Source organism: Pelophylax lessonae (genome assembly GCF_965119305.1).
Source record: "Pelophylax lessonae genome assembly, chromosome: 1".
Lineage (NCBI taxonomy): Eukaryota > Metazoa > Chordata > Amphibia > Anura > Ranidae > Pelophylax > Pelophylax lessonae.
This window is the reverse complement of record NC_138768.1, coordinates 389,054,093-389,073,140: the sequence shown is the minus strand read 5'-3', so window position 1 is coordinate 389,073,140 and position 19,048 is coordinate 389,054,093. Positions and strand designations below refer to the sequence as shown.

At 40.5% G+C, this 19,048-nt stretch overlaps 1 protein-coding gene across 1 annotated transcript; it reads right to left on the bottom strand.

The window, feature by feature from the left end:
• Window positions 1–1,656: 1,656 nt before the first annotated feature.
• On the bottom strand, window positions 1,657–16,211 carry TYRP1 (tyrosinase related protein 1). The gene is made up of 7 exons (XM_082243340.1): window positions 15,772–16,211; window positions 12,448–12,770; window positions 10,108–10,312; window positions 9,670–9,837; window positions 9,390–9,569; window positions 5,505–5,651; window positions 1,657–2,037 (listed from the first exon to the last, which is right to left on the bottom strand). Exons 1-7 carry the CDS (start codon window positions 16,160–16,162, stop codon window positions 1,847–1,849), a joined length of 1,605 nt encoding a protein of 534 aa, XP_082099466.1. The 5' UTR covers window positions 16,163–16,211; the 3' UTR covers window positions 1,657–1,846.
• Between the last annotated feature and the right edge of the window lie 2,837 nt (window positions 16,212–19,048).

The following is a 19,048-nucleotide window of genomic DNA, read 5'->3' as shown; positions in this document are numbered from 1 at the left end:
AGGTAGAATTCCAACTTTACTATAGCTTTAAATAGTTCATTTAGGACAAGCTGGCCCAAACAAACTATTTCTATTACATAACTTCTGTATGTGGGCACTGTGTGTTGTACAATACTGACGTAGTATTAGCTACTAACAATATACAGCACGTTGTTCCAGCAGCAGTATGGGCAGCTTCCCATCTGTGGAATCATATGGTTAAGGCCCCTTTCACACAGGCGGATCGTTCAGATCCGCCTGTCCGTTTTTTGGCGGATCTGAACGGTCCCCCCATGCATTCCTATGGGGCATCGGATGGCAGCGGAGACATGTCCGCTGACATCCGACCCGTCAAATCTGGACGGATGGAAACCCTATTTTCCATCTGTCCAGCGGATTGGATGAGAACGGACAACGGTCCGTTCCCATCCGATTTCCCCCATAGAGATGCATGGGGAACTAACAGCTGTGTCTCCACACACAGCGCGGAGACACAGCTGTCATCCTTCTGCTCAGCGGGGGATCGGCGGCTCGATCCCCTGCTGAGAAAAGCGGAGTCCGTTTGACGGACAGTGTGTGTGAAAGAGCCCTTACACATTGTCGATACTATGGCAGCAAAACCATTCCCTGCAAGAGTGCTGAGTGCATTATGTTGATACAAGTTGTCGTAGGGGATGGTGAAGAAGTTCAGCACTAAAATGAAGAGAATACTTTGCCTTCATAAGGATGGCAGCAAGACATAGTGCAAGAGGGTCCTGACTAAAATTACTCAAGAACTGGAAGGAGCCAACACATGTTGATACTTGAAATTCTGTAGGAAAAAAAAAAATGCTAACTATTGACTGATCACAGAAAAAAAAAGGCAGTTTACAGGACTAGCACTACATGTTGTAGATCACACACTTAAATTATCATCTTCAAAAGATTTTTTCAGTAGTGCCAATACATGAGCTTACAGACCAAACAATGCCAGAGGAGCAATTCCTTTGGAGGAAGTATAAGACTACTGGACAGGACAGGTTTCACTCAGAACAGGCTTCACCATGGTCGACCAAAGACATTGAGTTGTATAGTGTGTATCCAGCTTAAGACTATATGCCATTAAAGTTCATGTGCGTGTAAAGGCAGGCATCCCAATACTTTACTTTAACAATATAGTGCACACCCACAAAAGTTCCTTACTGGAGAATTTAAAATCAAATCAATGCTAAAAAGTCTTGCAAGTTGTGAAGGTGAATGTACTAACTATAGCCAACATTGTAATTTACCATCTGGAATACCTTTTCGTTTAATGTGCGGAATTTCCTTTATAGTTACTTATGCTGACTTCATTTTCCAGCTAAAAAACTGATTTTAAACTTATTAGATCCATTATAATTGAAAGTTGTACTGCTGTAACCCGCACAGTTAAGGGACATTGAAAGAGCAATGAAAATTAAACACTGCCAGTTTCAAAATAATTTTTTTTTTTATTATTACGATTTGGCATTCACACATTCTTTACCAATATTGCAACTTGGAAGAGGTTCTAAATTGTTCAAAGTTTTATGCAGATACAAAGCATTTCTCCTCCACACAAATTAGGCATTTCACATCCCTACAGGTTGGGCAGCTTGAAATCCATCAGCAGGACATAAGAGCATACTATACAATTGAAAAATAGGAGCTCAACAAAGAATACATTTAAGGTTCATCTAAAGTTTTCTCTGCCAGAATACTGAGCAGAGAGCCCACAAGGACATCTACATCACTGTATGGCACTAAAACTATGCAGGATTTCTAGGCATTAAAGTTGTGCAGAACCATTTCAAACACAAAATGGTGGAGGATGAGTTCAGTTTATATTCCAATAGTTTTAGTAAATATTTTACACTGCTTGAGTGTTTTCTTTGTCTTCGGCATAACGTGGGTAGGATTCACCAAGGAGTGGCTGTAGTACCTCATTCTTCTGGTTCTTGCGCCGAACAGCACATGTGGCACCAGCAAATATTATAGCCACAAGAACTAAGGCTGCTATTACTGCTATAGTAATAATCTCTGTATTGCTCAGTGGACGACCTAAAGAAACAGAATATTCAGGCATCATTTTTCCAAATTCCTGCCATTCTCGCTCATGTATGTACTGGTGCATTAAACACTTTAGGCTACACCTTGGAGTGGGTTTACTGGGAACTACCCCAACCCAAAGAAGAAGATACGAAATACAAACCACACTTTACTCATGCAATATGATGTGCTGGAACACAGGTGCAACCACTGTCAGTAATGCAATTATGGCTTTTTTTTTTTTAAACAGGTAGACAGTCATTGTAGTTTATCCTGTGGGCACTGCTATTCCAATACCTAGTACCCAAGAGGGAAGGGGGCATGAAAATAGTAGAGCAGGTCTTAACCACTAAGCCCCGGAGGATTTGGCTGCTAAAAGACCAGGGGGTATTTTTGCGATTCGGCACTGCGTGATTTTAACGGAAAATTGCGCGGTCGTGCGACGCTGTACCTAAACGAATTTGACATCTTTTCCCCACAAACAGAGCTTTCTTTTGATGGTATTTGATCACCTGTGCAATTTTTTGATCAAAAAAATAAAATATTGCAAAAAGCGTATTTTGATTGGTTTGCGCAAAAGTTATCGTGTTTACTAACAAAGGGAAAGATTTTTTTTAACGTGTAATGGCGGCGATCTGCGATTTTTTTTGCGGTACTGCGACGGACAGTTTGGACCCTTGACTGACATTTTTGGACACTTTTGGGGTTACCAGTGACATTTCTACAGTAATCAGTGCTATATATATATATATATATATATATATATATATATATATATATATATATATATATATATATGCACTGTTACTGTAAAATTACACTGGCAGTGAAGGGGTTAACTTTATTTGAGAGGGAGGGGCTGTGTGTGTCCCTAGGGGCGTGATTCTAACTGATTGGCTGTGGCTTGAGCTGTAGGAACAATGATCAACGGTCCTACATAGTAGAACCGTATGATCATTGTTTCTACACAGGGGAGAATGACAGGTGGCTTGTTTACACTAGCCGCCTGCCTTTCTCTCTCTCCCGGCGATCGCTGAGTACCGCTCGCTCCCCAGAGCCTCACAGGCTAGTGACGTACCGATACGTCACTCTGCCTGTGAGGGGCTGACCGCCGCAGTATATGTACTTGCGGCGGTCGGCAAGTGGTTAAAGGCTTACAGTGTTATCACTAGCCTCAGAAGGATTGAAACTGTTGCTCCACAACTGATATAACAGCACATATAAAAAATAAAATAAAAAAATAAAACCCCCAAAGTTTTGGGTTGCCCCCAGAAAAGTAATAGAGGGGAAATATTCCAATGGGGGACACTTGTTCTGGTGACCTGGGGTTCCCCTTAATTTGCCCCCTTTAACTTCCTGATTGGCTACGCAACAAGAATTGAAAGGAAGTCTCTGCAAAAGGGACACATGGTAGAGGGGGGAGTTTTGCCTATAGTGCTATCTCAAGTAACTAATTTTATTATATGCAAGCAACCCATTTTAATAAATGGCAATAGTTACTCCACCAATTGCAAATGGTGCCAGTCTTGGAGCACAATAGGTTTTCTACCATTACCATTTGCCAACAACTGCAAGGTGGAAAACCATGCTTTGCAGATTTGTGAAGAAGTAGTAATGGGATTCATGGTTTGTCAGTTAACAATTCTTAAGACAAGGTTATATAAGCAACGTGTTTTGTTCAAATCTAGACATCTACAGAGGATTTCCCAGTTCCTAGGCAGAGTAGAGGTTTTACTCATAGGCTCAGTATTTTAAAAGTGACATGCACCAAAAAGACGCAATCTCCTCTTCTGCCAAGCATGGTTGCCGATTTCAGGGAGCCTATGGCACAGTTAGCTAGAATGCTAAATGATGCTGAATACAGAATCTCTTGTGTTGGGAGGGTAAAAACCCTCATAGGCTATTAGGGCAATACACTATTTACTATGAACCTAGCTTGAACAGGAACGCTACCACACCCAGCTAGTTACAGGCACCCCAAGCCAACAGATTATATACAATTTACAGACACACCCAACAACACAGCAGCTTTTAGGATTTTGAGTTCACAGGATCTAAATCAGGGATAGGCAACCTTTATTCTGTGAAGAGATCTACTTGAACATGAAAGATCGAAAGTTACTGGGGTGCAGAGCCTTTGTTTTATTTTATCTTAAGAAACTAGCAAGGAAAAGGTTATAAAAATATACTAAAAACAAAATGTCACTGTAAAATATAAACTTTGCCTAGCTTAAAAAAGTGTCAGTAGAGCAGGGTTTTTTTTTTTTTTTTTAAACAAAGCTCTGTTGGAGGGCTTTGGTGAATTTGGGGTGTAAACAGACCCTTGATTGCTCACTTTTGAGAGAGTTTAAAAACCGTACCCAATTACCACCTCTGCAGCCTCAGCTACACAGAACAAACAAAAAATTGCTCTGCACAGTCTCCCTGTTCATTCACAAACTGAAGCATAAATACAATTTACTATGCTTCAGTTACAAGCTAACACAGCGAGTGATCGGTATGGATCATAAGCGAACACAGTGAGCGATCGGTATTGATCACTCACTGTTCATTTAGAAAAGTAAGGGGCTGGTAAAAAGGCATTTACTGGCCCCTGCCTCTGCTCATCCTCAAACTATTCCCTGCAGCACCCAGCGAGAGGGGGTAGGGGAAGCCAGCAAGCACTGCAACCTGCACTAAATGAGAGGCACTGTGCTGCCCACAGTACAAGCACATTTCCAGCATCAAAGCATATGATGGGTAAGTAATCAGCAAGTGATTTGTGGGGGGGGGGCAATGGGGGTAAACTTCACTGCCATGACCACCAATTTCCTTTAACTATTGAACTTACACCAATGCTGGAAGTTAGTGTCCACTAACACCTAAGCTGGGTCATATTATTGCACTGACATAAGTGTTGGGCGTTGTTGTACTCCTGAATTCAGTCTGCCTTTTAATAAGCAGCTGGGCCACATTTTTTGAATGTTGAGGTGCAAAATACACAGCTATTGTGCTACCTTCTGCAAATGTTGGGGCCATGCTTCAGGTCCTCCATAAATTTTCAAGTTGGCCACCACTGCATTAGAAGATCATATATGGCAGGACCTTCAAAATGAGAGAAGTCTCCCCCCCGATACACCCACTCACTTTTCCAGACTTCCCCCTCACTTAGCCGGCACTGTATATGATCTAGTAAGCAAGTTTTTTTTGGGGGGGGGGGGGTGTCTGTACTGGGGCAGGAATTGTAGGACTGTTAGGAGGGTCAGTCTGTGCTGAGAAGCTTGTGCTGGAATGGTGTGGTGTGCATTTCTGCACCACGGCAGCTCTTTTCTTGTACAAAATTTTGTACAAAAGTGACTTCATTCTTGGCGACAGGTTGTCAACTAGCGCACTAAGTTATTTTCCGTTCTAAAGTGGCAGAACAAACATGTTAAAGTGATCATTCGCAATTGGCATTCCCCACAACACTAAACTAATGCATAGTCCAACCCATTACTTACTAGGCCATTGAATGTCATAGGAATATCCCAGGTTGTCTGGTGCGGTTACAAACATTTCATTGTTTGTTACAGGAGGCCAAAAAGGAACCATGTTGTATTGTCTGTTGTGGCCTATTGGTGCATTTTCCAGTGGGTATTGGGATGAATCTAAAAAAGAAGGCAAGAAAGTTCTATCAGTACATTACTATAGTGGTTGGACCCACACACCAGGGAAAACAAAGTAAACTCACAACCCACTACCAAACACACCCACACATACCTAGAAGTCCATTGATTAATTACACAATTATGACTTGTGTCTTAACTATCGATTACATACAGAAAGCAATACAGGTGAAGCATGAATTACCAAACAGCAGCATTTATAGTTGTATTTTACCCTTGGGAATAAAGATCTATCACTTTGGGCAGGGGTCAGCAACCTTTTTCCACTTAAGGACCAAAAATAAATATATGTGAATGCATGGGGGGCCGCATTCATCTGCTAATAAATGGAAAAAAAACAAAAATAAACAGTACTTTCACAATGGATAAATACTGAGCCCAGCACTAAAATGGACCATAGAGCCTGAATATGCAATAACCCACTCAAGTAAATTATATACTGTGGTGGTCTGAGGCCATGTCCAATATCCAGATGGGTCCAAATGGTTGTAGGTTGATGTAGCTCAATATGTTTTGCGCTCCTTCAGGAGCATATTATCATGGAACTGAGCATTACTTCTCTACGAATAGAAGGGGAGATACATATAATAAAAAACTTTGCAAACAGCTATTTGTATTAAGAACTTGAACTTTACATACATCTATAAATCAATATATACTTACAAAATCATGTAATGAAAACATTAAATGATCAAAAAGGAGGCGTCTGGGATCATAAATAAATGCAGAGAAATTCGCCCTAAACAAATGTGGAGATGGGGGCACATCTATGGAAAGATGTAACTAGTGTTAGTACACTGAGATACTAAATAGAACTTTGCGATCGACGCTGCTCAACAAGCAATAGTCAGTTGTTCATAAGTATCCGGGATTATAAATAGAACATTTAGCATATCGCTCTGTAGATTAACTAGCCTATGGTTTGGTACTTCTTCCCTAGAATAGTTTGCAAATGGATCATAAATTTGATAAGGCATTGTTGATTGTAGTGGGAAAACAATTTATACTCACACTAGTAAACCAATCCTCTCCATGATAAAGCCTAAAATAAAAGGATATTTTTTTTTTTTTTTTTTTATAGCCATTAAGGGTATATATGCATAGAAGTACCAATGGTGATTAAGTATATGCCTGTCCTACCTTCATTAGATATTGCGATAATCACACGTGTCCTTTTTAGAATTGTACAAGCTACTCAAAATAATCCCGCCGACCGATGGACAATACAGGGCTGGGGTAACCCAACTCCAAACTTCGCCCAGACAATGCACAGCTGGAGTCCTCTCCACTCGTGCACGCTCTCCTGGCTTAAATGTGCCCCAGCCAAAGCGCACCAGCCCACAGACGTGGACCTGTGATGTCACTCGGCCTGGCTAGAACCCTGCCTTCCCGACTAGGCAACACAGCACGTACACAGGGCATGGGTGACGCGTGCACTCAAAAATGTATTTAATATACAGAAACCATATCTTTTTTATTTTTTAAAAGGAGGATGTTGAATACATTTTTTTTTCCACTGACCAAGTTGTATAACATTGGAGGCTCTGGGTATCTTGAATGTGCAGGAATCCAGCCCTGGAGTGGGGGGGGGAGGGGGTTGTGTGGCTGGTAGTGCCATTACAAATTTGCGGGGACTGGACTTCTTCCTGCCTCCATGGGTGGAGTAGCGGATCTTCACCTGCCTCTCACTTCACGCAGCGCTTATTGCGCATGCGCATGCGCATGTCACCCATGCCCTAAGCACGTGCTGTGTTGCCGAGTCAGGAAGGCAGGTGATCTAGCAGGGCCGAGTGACGTCAAACGCCCGCGGGCTGGTGCGCCTTGGCAGGGTAACATTTAAGCCAGGAGAGGGTGCACGAGTGGAGAGGACTCCAGCTGTGCGTCGCCCGGGCGGGAAGTTTGGAGGTGGAGGTTACCCTAGCCCTGTATTGTCCATCGGTCGGCGGGATTATTTTGAGTGGCCTGTACAATTCCCAAAAGGACACGCGATTACCACAATATCTAATGAAGGTAGGACAGGCATATACTTAATAAATATCACCATTGGTACTTCTATGCATATATACCCTTAATGGCTATTTACATATATCCTTTATTTTAGGCTTTATCAAGGAGAGGATTGGTTTACTAGTGGGAGTATAAATTGCTTACCCACTACAATCAAAAATGCCTTATTAAATTTATGATCCATTTGCAAACTATTATAGTTAAGTGCGACCAAACCATAGGCTTAATATACAGAGAGATATGCTCAATGTTCTATTTATAATCCTGGATACTGATGAAAAACTGACTATTGCTTGTTGAGCAGGGTCGATCGCCAAGTTGTATTTAGTATCTCAGTGTACTAGTTACATCTTTCCATAGATGTGCCCCCATCTCCACATTTGTTTAGGGCGAACTTCTCTGCATTTTGATTATTTTATTGTTCTCATTATATGATTTTGCAAGTAAATATGGATTTATAGATATATGCATGTAAAGTTCAAGTTCTTAATACAAATAGCTGTTTGCAAAGTTTATAATATTAATCTTCCCTTCTATTCGTAGAGAAGTAATGCTCAGCTTCATGATAATATGCTCCTGAAGAAGTGCAATTGAGCACGAAAGTTATTGAGCTACATCAACCTACAACCATTTTGACCCATCTGGATATTGGCCACCCCTATCTTTTCTATAGACATGGCCTCAGACCACCGCAGTATATACATTTTCTTGAGTGGTTTATTCCATATTCAGGCTCTATGGTCCTTTTTAGTGCTGGGCTCCGTATTTATCCATTGTGAAGTACTGTTTCTTAAAAATTAAGCTATCGTTGTTTATGTGAGGTTTTATGAAATTAAAGTACTATTTTTTTTTTAAGTATTGTTGTAAGGTCATGTTGTGTTGCTAATAAATGAAGATATTAATCCTAACATAGTAATAACCGTACAGGTTTACCGCACATTAAGGTGCTTTACTAATATGAAGCCAGTTCACCCCGAGGGACCATGCAGGTTCACTCCCTCGAGGCATCGCTGCAGGGTCCCCCACCCACCCCACCACCTTCCCTGCAGCAATTAGTTTGTTAAACTTCTACTTCCCCTCATGCAGCTCCAGCATGTCTCCTCTGGACCCCTTTACATTACACAGCCCCTGTACCTCTGGGCCCAGTTAAATTACACAGCCACCCCCCCTCACCCCCTGTAGCTCTGCCCTTTCCTACCTTCCTCCATGCAGAGAGGGAAAGAGCAGGAGCGAAGCAAGAAGCTAAATGAGAACAGTGGAGGGACACACAGCAGCACTGATAGACAGCAGGAGCTTCGGGAGTTCATTTTTCATATTAATAGGCTGGTGGTTACTAGGACCACCTAGCAACCAGTCACCTGGAAAGTTCCGAAAGCTCCCACTGTCTTATCAGAGCTGCTGTGTGTCTCAGTTTCCTGCTCCAATCTGCGCTTACTTAAGATGTCCGCAGACCGGGGGCACGTGAATTCTTCACGTCTATTAATGGGCTGGACATTTACTGGTTGCCAACCCCTGACTTAGGGCATCATTTTTGCCTAGTAAGAATTTAGCTGCATTTCAGTTGCCTGAGAATTACGTTATATCTTTATTCAATGGTGTGAGAAAAAAAAAACAAACACACACACACACACACTATCTTGTTTCCAGATAGAAGTTAGCATTTGTATCTCATCAAGTGCTATGGCCATTGGATGTCTCTCAAAAGACTCTTACCTGGATTATTCCTTTTCAGCCATTCATCAAAAACTGCATCAGTATAAGTATGGAGAAGTACAAAGAGTGGGTCGTTTGGAGATACGTGGGTCTGTCCTCCAGTGCCATTCAGGAACAAATGAGCTAGATTATGAAGACTTCTAACAGTAGGATTGTACAGACCAGATGGTTCACTGTACCCTATAACAACAAGCAAACCATTAAACCTCATGATGTCAGGGAATCAATGTACAATAGCTTATTGCTGACAAAGGGAAAACTAAAGATAAAACATTTGTACCTTCAATTGTATTCCGAAAACTTTCAGAAGAGTTTGAGAAGAAAGGTGGCGTATCAAACAAATTTACTTCCAAGCAGAGCAAAACATCTTCCATTTCAGGAAGTCTTTGCACCATGGGTCGGTCAACGTTTCCTGCAGGATTTCGCCTTATTGGGCCACCAGTTGTACCTGAATTAAAAAAGGTAAATTAAAGCTAGAATTAAATGGGAAAAAAAAAAAAAAATTCCTTCAATAAAATTCTCCAATATGTCGAGTGCTTCTAACGCTTTCACTTGTTTTTTTTGGTGAATGTTAACACCTGCATTGCACGTGCACCCCAAGCAGTAGTTGAATTGGTCTTTCCTTGTATATACACCAAGCAAATTATGGGCAGAATTAGACCATTCCTATAAAATACCATGTTGCCAGAGACAGAATTACATAATAATTGGGACCTACTGTTGCAGATAGTTCCAAGGTTTTCATAGTCTTCTACATTTTCACAGACAATTCGCCATTGAGAAAACAAAGAATTTGGACTCAACAGATTTTGTTCAAAGTTGTTTCTTGCGCCCATTAAATCATCAGTGCAGATGTCACACTCATTTCCACCAATAGCAAAATTCCAAAAGGGAAGAGCAAAAGAAGGATCCTGTAGAAGGTTCTGAAGGTAGGAAGGAAATCTACATTATTAAACAGATCTAGGAAGCATTTCTTCATCTTTGTCACATTCTGTTCTGGCAAGTTTAACGCTAACAGACAATTTCATACCAAAAAACACCACCACTAAAACACTGCTAGCATTATTCTAATCTAAAAGCTGAGCATCATGGGTTAGCCTATTCAATTTTGGTAAAAATGTATAGCTGGGTTTGTTCTACTAGTACTTATACACATACAGTACAATTAAAAATTCTATAACCCACATTATGGGTGCTTGTTAGGGAATTTTCCAGATCAATACAGGTTTAGGACAATAAAATGAAGGGGGTTTTGGCTCCAAGTTGAGTTATGTTATTATAACTTTGCATGGCTCCTTGACAAAAGCAAATTGCCTACACTGTTCTAAATGTGAAAATTCTCCATAAGCCACATTACAACATAGCATTTTGATGGGAAATTTGTCTAACTATTCTTCAAACAACAAAAACTACTCAAATGAGTGACTTAAACCGAGTTTTGGGTAAACTGCATTAGAAGTTAAAGCCCCCCCCCCAAAAAAAAAAAAAATAAAAAAAAAAAATTGATGCGCAGTACAAACTGTGGAATTGGATCACATGGGTCTGCAGAAAAAGAAAAAAAAAAAAGCCCTGCATCATTTTGGGGTGAATGCAATGCAATTTCAGCCACACAAACTGTATAGCTGAATTTGCACCACACTTACATTGCGTGTGATGTGCACAGGAATGCAGTTCAAATCACATGCTATGTCTGCAATCACATAAGTGTGAACCCAGCCTTCGGTGCGGATTTGATGAACTAAATCACCTTTTTGCTCCTCAATTCCTTTTTTTTATATATACTAACCTGGGTTGATGCAGCATCTGTCGCCCGGCGCCTCTGAACAGAGTGATTGAACATCGGCGAACGCACTCTGTTCTGACAGCTCCCTGAGCAGAGAGCTGCTGACTGTCAGCAGCTTTCTTCTCTGCCCCCTTCTTGATCACTGGAGCACTGGGCTGTGGAGGGGAGCGGCCAGCTCAGGCTCTCCGTGCCGGCCAGGAACCTAGCTGATCCTAACTCTATGGTCGTGATGCAGTGCCTGGACTGACTTCTGTGATGTCAGCAGAGAGTGGACTTCAGCCCCCTCTCTGCTGAAAACGGGTCCCAGGAGTGCAGAACAAACTGCACTCCTGAAAGCCATAGGCGACATACAGCCAAATGAGCTTTGGTTGTACATCTCCTTTAAGGATTCCAGAAGCAAAATCTATTCCTTATTTGGTTACCACAGAAATGGGGCATTTCTACTCCTTTTAAGGAATTTATCCAATTTTAAACTAGGCTGAAGAGGAGGCATTTGAATACAAATCCCAAAAGCCTCATTAAATGAGGCTTTAGAGGAAACGCCTCAATGCGTTAGCATGTGCCGAAACGTTTGCTCATTTTTCGGTGTTAAATAAAAAAAAAAAAAAAAAAAAAAAAAAAAAACACACAACAACAGGTTATACTTACCTGCTCTGTGCAGTCCTCTTCTCAGGTCTACCACCAGCACTCCAGGCCCCTTATTCTTGCCTAGTGCCCCCATAGCAAGCAGCTTGCTATGGGGGCACCTGAGCAGGCTCACTTCCAAACTGCTGCTCTGTGTTCATTCATACATGGAGCGTGACTTGGCCCCGCTCTCTCTTTATTGGCTCACTGCTTTTTGACAGTATCAGGAACCAATGGCTAACGCCTCAGGCAAATAGGAAGCAGAGACCCAGGAGAGCCAAAGCTCTCATGCACATCGATGGATCAAGATGGGGCACGGTAAGTACTGGGCGGGCTTGGGTTGCTGCTACATACAGGTGTTTTACCTTCAAGCAGCGAATGTAGGAAGGGAAAAAACACCCCACACACAACTTTACCTTAAATAGGGGACATTGGAATATTCGCCATTTACTTTATTTTGCAGCTACTTTCCAAAAGAGATTTTACATTTCTATATGGAGATACACTAAAGAATTGTATACAGCTGATCCAGGACAAAGTGTGCATATTTGTCAGGGATAGCTACCCACATATATGCACATCCTTGTACCCAGTGATAAAAGGTAGCCATTTTACAGTAAAAATATTCTAGCTACAGTTAAAAAGCTGTACCTGCATGTCCCTCTCTAGTTGCATCAAGTGGAACCTGTGCCAAGTTAAGAATGCTGGACCTTCATGAGAAAAGTCTATCCCGCCAACACTTCCTTGACCTTGGCCCAGAAAGGTTTTGCTGACACTGTAGAAGTGTGTCCAGACAAAGAAGTCATAAATTGAAATGTTCTCAAAATTTGTAGTATTCCTTTCTTGATCGATGAGCTCATTGTAGTGCCTTGTAGCAATGACATAGTCTGGATGCACAGTATTTTTTGCAAGGTCAAGTGCACTAATAAAGCGTTGGCGCTCCTCCGCACGTAGGTCCAAAAGGTTTTTCCTTACTAGAATATAAAGTGGAAAGATTAACATGAACATTACCTTTTGAAAACCAAACATGTTCTACTTAATACTAGGTTTTGAAGAAACCCTGATCTCACTCTTTTCAGCTCTTGGAGCTCCCTTGCCACGGTTTTCAGATGGGGTGAGCCTTAAAATCATAGAGGGGAGTCTTTGGCAGATTGCTTCTATTTTGCCGTTATGATTCATACTTGTTCCCTTTTCAACTCAAGTTAGTGACTCTTGGTCGACCGGCTCTCAATATTGGCTCCAAGAATACCCAACTGGCAAACATCTCATCACACTTTTTTTAAATTCCATGATCCTAAAATGCTCACTGCATCTTTATTGATCGGTATCCTTACTCTGGAAGGCATTATAGCAAATGCTGTTTGACAGCACCAATGGAGGAACCATCAATAGAACAAGAGAGCAGGAGTTAAAGAGCATATAATAAAGTGATCAGGGAATACTAAAACATTAGTAGGACAGCCACAATTGTGTGGCCTTGGAAACAGATTTTTTTTTTTAACAATTCAAAATGCCAGCCTGTTTTTGGATGAGGAGCTATGTCAACCCAGCAAAGCTTTAAAGGAAAAAACAGTGCTGGTAAAAATATGTAGGTTGCCAACAATGGCCTAGCCATATACTACTTTTTCCTTTCCGATCAATTTATTTCAATTGTTACCAACCTGGAGCAAGTATGCAGAGCATCTCTTGCTTTACGTGCCACATACCTGCCCTGGGGCAGAGACAACTACTAAAACCAGAGCAATCCAGTTATCTAGCATTTTCAGAAGCAATGCAAAAATTACAGACATTGTATAAAGCTTTAAGTTTAGGATCCACATATCAAAATAAACCCTTTGCAACAGACTTAGCTCGTTACTTCTCATAATTATACACCGCATTCTTTGAAACAAATATGGACTCTAAAAACTTGTATGAAAAAAAAAAAAAAAAAAAAAAAAAAACGATTAAATATTATAAAGCAATAGCTGGGTCATCAGGATGACCAGAAATAAGGTGTGCAGATTTAAAAGATCAAAGCCTCCAAGTCTGAGCAGAGAGAGGTAGATGCTAGCCAAGGACCCCAAAATGCAGTCATACTGGGTGTCCTCTTAAGCAAATGTTTCCATTTGTAAATCAGTCTTTCCTGGCCCCTAAGATCAGGAAAGAGGTTTACATCAGGCAAACAATAGTTATTTGGCATAAGAAAAGGGTTTGTAGCAGATGCTTGTATGGGAATCTATCTGTAAATCCTGTACCTGTGGAGATCCATTCAGGAAGAGATGGGCACCAAGTTCTTATGTATATTATGGAATCCTGGACGCACAAAATAAGTCAGTGTAAAAAGTAAAGAAGGCATCCAGAATATGTGCTAGGACTCAGGGAGAAGCAGTACGGGTTGGGGTTGGCTGGAATTTAGTTTGGTAAAACATGAGCTAGGCCTCATGCATACTGGACGTTATCAAAATGCCAGTAGAATGCTGTAGTTGAAGGAGTTGGTCAGCTTTTTTGCAGTAGCAAAAAGTAGCTCTTTTTAGACTATACTCCTAAAAAAAAGCTTATGGCTCAAAAACATTGATAAACGCTGAATAGCTGTGGTTTTCAGCTTTTTATCATAGTTATAGCGTTTTTACAGCAGGTATTTGATAGCACCATAAGAGGCCCCCCCAGTCACAAGGGATATACCAAGATTTGGGCATGCCTTTCCCAGTAGTGATTATTAGCCTGAGAACAATACAAAGACATTTCGGGGGGGGGAGGGGGTCATCCAACCAGCTGGAGTTCATGCTCCACAAACCAGTCTAATTGGTATTACAAAAAAGGGACAGCTCAAGGGAATGTAGTTGAATATTTCCCCTTGATAGGAAGTTTTAGTCTGCTACAAATGAGAATGTATCAAGGGTTCCAAATACATGTGAATTTGAGTGGCACAAGAAGATCTTGTCCTCCGGATGTCCCCCCCCAGCATCTAACCATTAGTCCAACCCTGAGAGCCCATGCCAGGTACACCACCCCCCCCCCCAAGCAGTCCCATCTGGTGGTTTGTAACAGTAGTTCACCTTTTGTAACAGGTTACAACCATGTTTAGGGTGTAACATGTTCCAGCAGCTGCAGCCACCCCCCTCATAAAACAGACTTTTCTCTAGTAAATTACACAGTGGGTTTAAACAGTAGAATAGTAGCAATAATAGGAACACATTTCACAGAAAGTTCCAGGAGGCGTGGATGAAAGACAGCTCTTCCCTGCCCATTCACCGAACGCATTGCATAATAATGGTGAAAAGGGCATTCAAAAAGGCACAAATCCTTCACATGCACAGCTGCTGTTATTAATGTATTGGCTCAAGCCAGTTGGCCGACATCACAGAGCTGGACCAGGCTTGGCAGGTATCCTGACAATGTTGGCATCTACCCAAATGCTTCACTGGCAGTGTGCTGCTGAGAGCCTGAGCCAGGCACTCCTGCCCTGTGCACAGTCTGATGCTGGAGGGGCAGAGAAACAAGGGGGGTGAGAAAAAAAAAAAAAGTGCACCCAGATATTAAGTTACTGGACTCAAGTCTCGTGCCTGGTTTATTGTCCACCATATACCCCCTCTTTTATGCAACAGGAAGAACAGATCAGGTGTTTATTAATCCACTGCATGTACAGTCAACTTCTTTAGCATACACCTTGCACATGCAAAGGATACCCATTGTCAGATTTATAGCCATTTGAAAAACATTTAAATAAAGCATTGTCAGTATAAAACCCATTTTATGACTACAAATGTGCGCCAAGAAGCTTTAACTGAGGTAATGCATGGGTAAAATACTAGTAAATTATTGCATAAACTATTTTTCAAACAAACACAGGAAACAATTAGCAAATGCCATTTCCTTCAATAAAGAAAATGGGGATTTGTCTGACAGTTTAATATTAGGAGCTCTGTGTGAACAGGTATGATTTATATGGTTTCCCTTAGTATTGAACGGTCAAAACAGTTTTTGTTCACTTACCAACTACAAGCGGTTGATCACAGTTATCACCAGTCCATCCTGGTCTGCAGCTTCCACAGTTATACCCATAGAAACGTCCATTACACAAACACGTTCTGTTAAAGAAGCGGAGAGGCCAACGTTCACGATCATCCAGACCATCAAGTGTATACTGGGGTCCATGAGGTCTGGAATCTGCTGTAACTGGCACACATAGCCCCCGGCCAACAGTAAAGCCACACTGGTCAGCAGGATTTGGAGACTGTTGGGGAAAGAGACCCGGACAGCACTCTCCACTAGCTAAGGCTTCTGGAGTCGCACACTGACGAGGAAATTGTGCAGAAATCAGGTCATGAAAAAGGGTAACCACAAATACCACAGCAAAGGTACGCCAAGACTTGTAGCACATCATGATCGTTTGGTGGACAGTCACAGCTGTGGAAGAACAGATACAGATGAGAGAACTGGTGTTGTCAGCGTTATAACATTTAACAAGATTACATAAAACCTCTGAAATGAAGCCTAATAAAGCTTAGCAGTTCAGTTTTACCAGCTTTGATGAAGGGCCCCTCCTTTTTAACTCAGCATATCTAATAGGCATATTAACCATTATAAAAAGCACTTGCTCAGACATAACAAGCAATTTTCACACCAGGTTTAACTAATCTGATTGCTGCGATTGTACACTCGAGTCACAGTTAAACATAACTAATGATATGCATGTAATGAAGCTGCAAGGCAGCAAAATATTTTGGACATTAAAAAAGTGTGTAATCTTACCTTCACAGGAGTAAAAAAAAGGGACAAATTAAGGATTCAGCGGGGCTCCAACATTTAGCTTTCAACTTAAGTTTTATGGATGAAAGCCATTACACACCCAGCCAGTTTCCCCACACAATTACTTCTGAGGCTTGTATAACAAAGCATGTGTCTTAAAATCCCTGCTAGTGACACGCTGACAACTTTTAGTCCATTTAGCATCCATGCTTAGCCTCTACTTGTCTACCAAACACACATATGTGGGGGTAATATAGTCCAAAAGCAAAAAAAAAAAAAAAACCCTATTTGGGGATACATTTATATAGACATATGAATTTAAAATGACCCATTTAGACTATAATGCCAATGTAATTAAAATTACCCCTTTTTGAAGTCTTACAGGTTATCCATGGAATGCAATGTCTAAAGAAGGAATAATAATAATAATAATAATAATGTGGAGTCTTAGCAGAGAGCAGTCAGGTTTTATCTTGCAATATTAAAATGTCAATTCTGAGTTAGTTGGTAAAAACAGCAGCTTCGCAAGCGCTTTAGCTTTTGTAAGTCATCCTCAAATTTTTATTTTCAAAAAAATTTATATAATAAATGAGTGCACCTACAGTTTAAGGATATAAAGTATACAGGTTTAGCATTTCACATTGTGAAGGAAGGATCACAGGTACAAATAGAAATTACAAGTTTACATGAAAATATTTCAGCTCTAAAAAAAAAAAAAAAAAAAAAAAAAAGAAGGACACACACACATATATATATATATATATATATATATATATATATATATATATATATATATATATATATAAAAAATAAAGATCTCTTGACAACTACCAGATTGTATTTTTTTTTCTTATTTGCCCACCATTTTAAAAATCACATACCTGTAAATCAAAGGATTGCGTCTTCACTTAAAAGCTGGACGTTAAAAAGATAGCCTTTAGTTTGTTTTCAGGTCCATTTCCTAATAATCCTTTTGATAGAGTCAGGAGAGTTTTCCTGCCCAGGCTAATCCTTTTATATCAGTGTAGTGTAGCCAGCACATGATCTCTTTCATTCTGATCGCCTTGTGACCAGAAGGCTTGAGCATGGGTCAAAGAAAAGAATTTTGACAAACCTGGACATAACATTTCTCAAACCAAATTTTTCGCCTTAAGCAGCTATTAGACCAAACCCCCCACAAACAGATCTAATGAAGAGAGCAATTGTCTATCAAGTCAGTGCAACATCACATGCACATTACAGGGAAAAGCTGATTATATAAAACTACCAATTAAAAAAAAAAAAAAAAAGCTTCTTTAAAGTTTCCACTACTATAGCACACTAATGTCACTGGAAGTACTCACCTAGATATGTTTCCAGCTTGCATGCAACACTATTTGCTGAAGGAACTATTTATCATATCCAGCGATGAGTGATCAAGCAGACCACTTGTTCAAAAACTATTCTCATGTTAACTCTTTGTTTAGTGATTGAAAGTATACCTGTCATAAATGAAATATGAACTTTTCCACTGATGACTTTTGGAAAATGCTATTTGACATTCTTTGGCAGCCTCAGTGTTTCTGAGTCGCTGACCAGGATAAAGCATACAACTCAGAATTTTTTTGCTGCTTGTTTCAGGTTAAGTAAAGGGCCATACACACTATAAGATTTTCTGAAGACTTTTTCCTTCAGATTTACCTTTTCTATGTAGTGCAAGGGCCTGCCACTTTGCATACAAATTGAAAGTGTTTAGGTTTGACCTCATATTATATGGTTTTGGTAAATCTAAAGGAAAAATTCTTCAGAAAATCTTATAGTGTGTATGGCCCTTTACTCAGAAAGTACCAAATTTAAAGAGCTAGCATAGAAAACAAATACTTTTTTTAAATTGCTATTTTATCTCCACTGCAATTGGCTCAATTTTCTGCTCTCTCTCATAGACATAATAAAACTTCTTTATATTTACTAGACAGAAAATAGTGTAATTTTAAGGAATAATCATTTTTGTAAATTAACCTCAATGTTGGTTACATGTATTGCTTTAACATTTATCAGTCTAGAGCAGCAATCGTAACTTCTGTCCAAATGTCTGATCAACAGGTTGTTCTTACTAATTACTAATGCATTTAAAGAATCAGTACACCAAGCTGTGGGAAAGTTAAAGTGGTTGTAAAGGTAGAAGGATTTTTACTCTAATGCCCCATACACACGTGCAGATTATCTGCAGACTTTTGTCTGCAGACTTACCTTTTCTATGTAGTGCAAGGGCCTGCCGGATTGCATACAAATTGAAAGTGTTTAGGTTTGACCTCATATTATATGGTTTTGGTAAGTCTGCAGACAAAAGTCTGCAGATAATCTGCACGTGTGTATGGGGCATAAAGCCCCGTACACACGTCACCAGAAGGGCCGATTGTTCGTCAGTCAGTACAGATTTCGGCCGACAAAAGTCAGATGAGCAAGACTGGGCATGCTCAGAGAAGAAAAAACACACGAAAAGTAGACCAGAACATGACATCACTTCTGCAGTTGGTTGTTG

Excerpts from the sequence above, each read along its gene's own strand:
- TYRP1 (XM_082243340.1), bottom strand. The coding sequence starts at position 16,162 with ATGATGTGCTACAAGTCTTGGCGTACCTTTGCTGTGGTATTTGTGGTT. Across the intron at positions 9,838-10,107 it reads CCTTGGAACTATCTGCAACA|GTACAACTGGTGGCCCAATA; the intron begins GTAGGTCCCAAT and ends TTTTTAATTCAG. Across the intron at positions 5,652-9,389 it reads GCTGAAAAGGAATAATCCAG|ATTCATCCCAATACCCACTG; the intron begins GTAAGAGTCTTT and ends CTTCTTTTTTAG.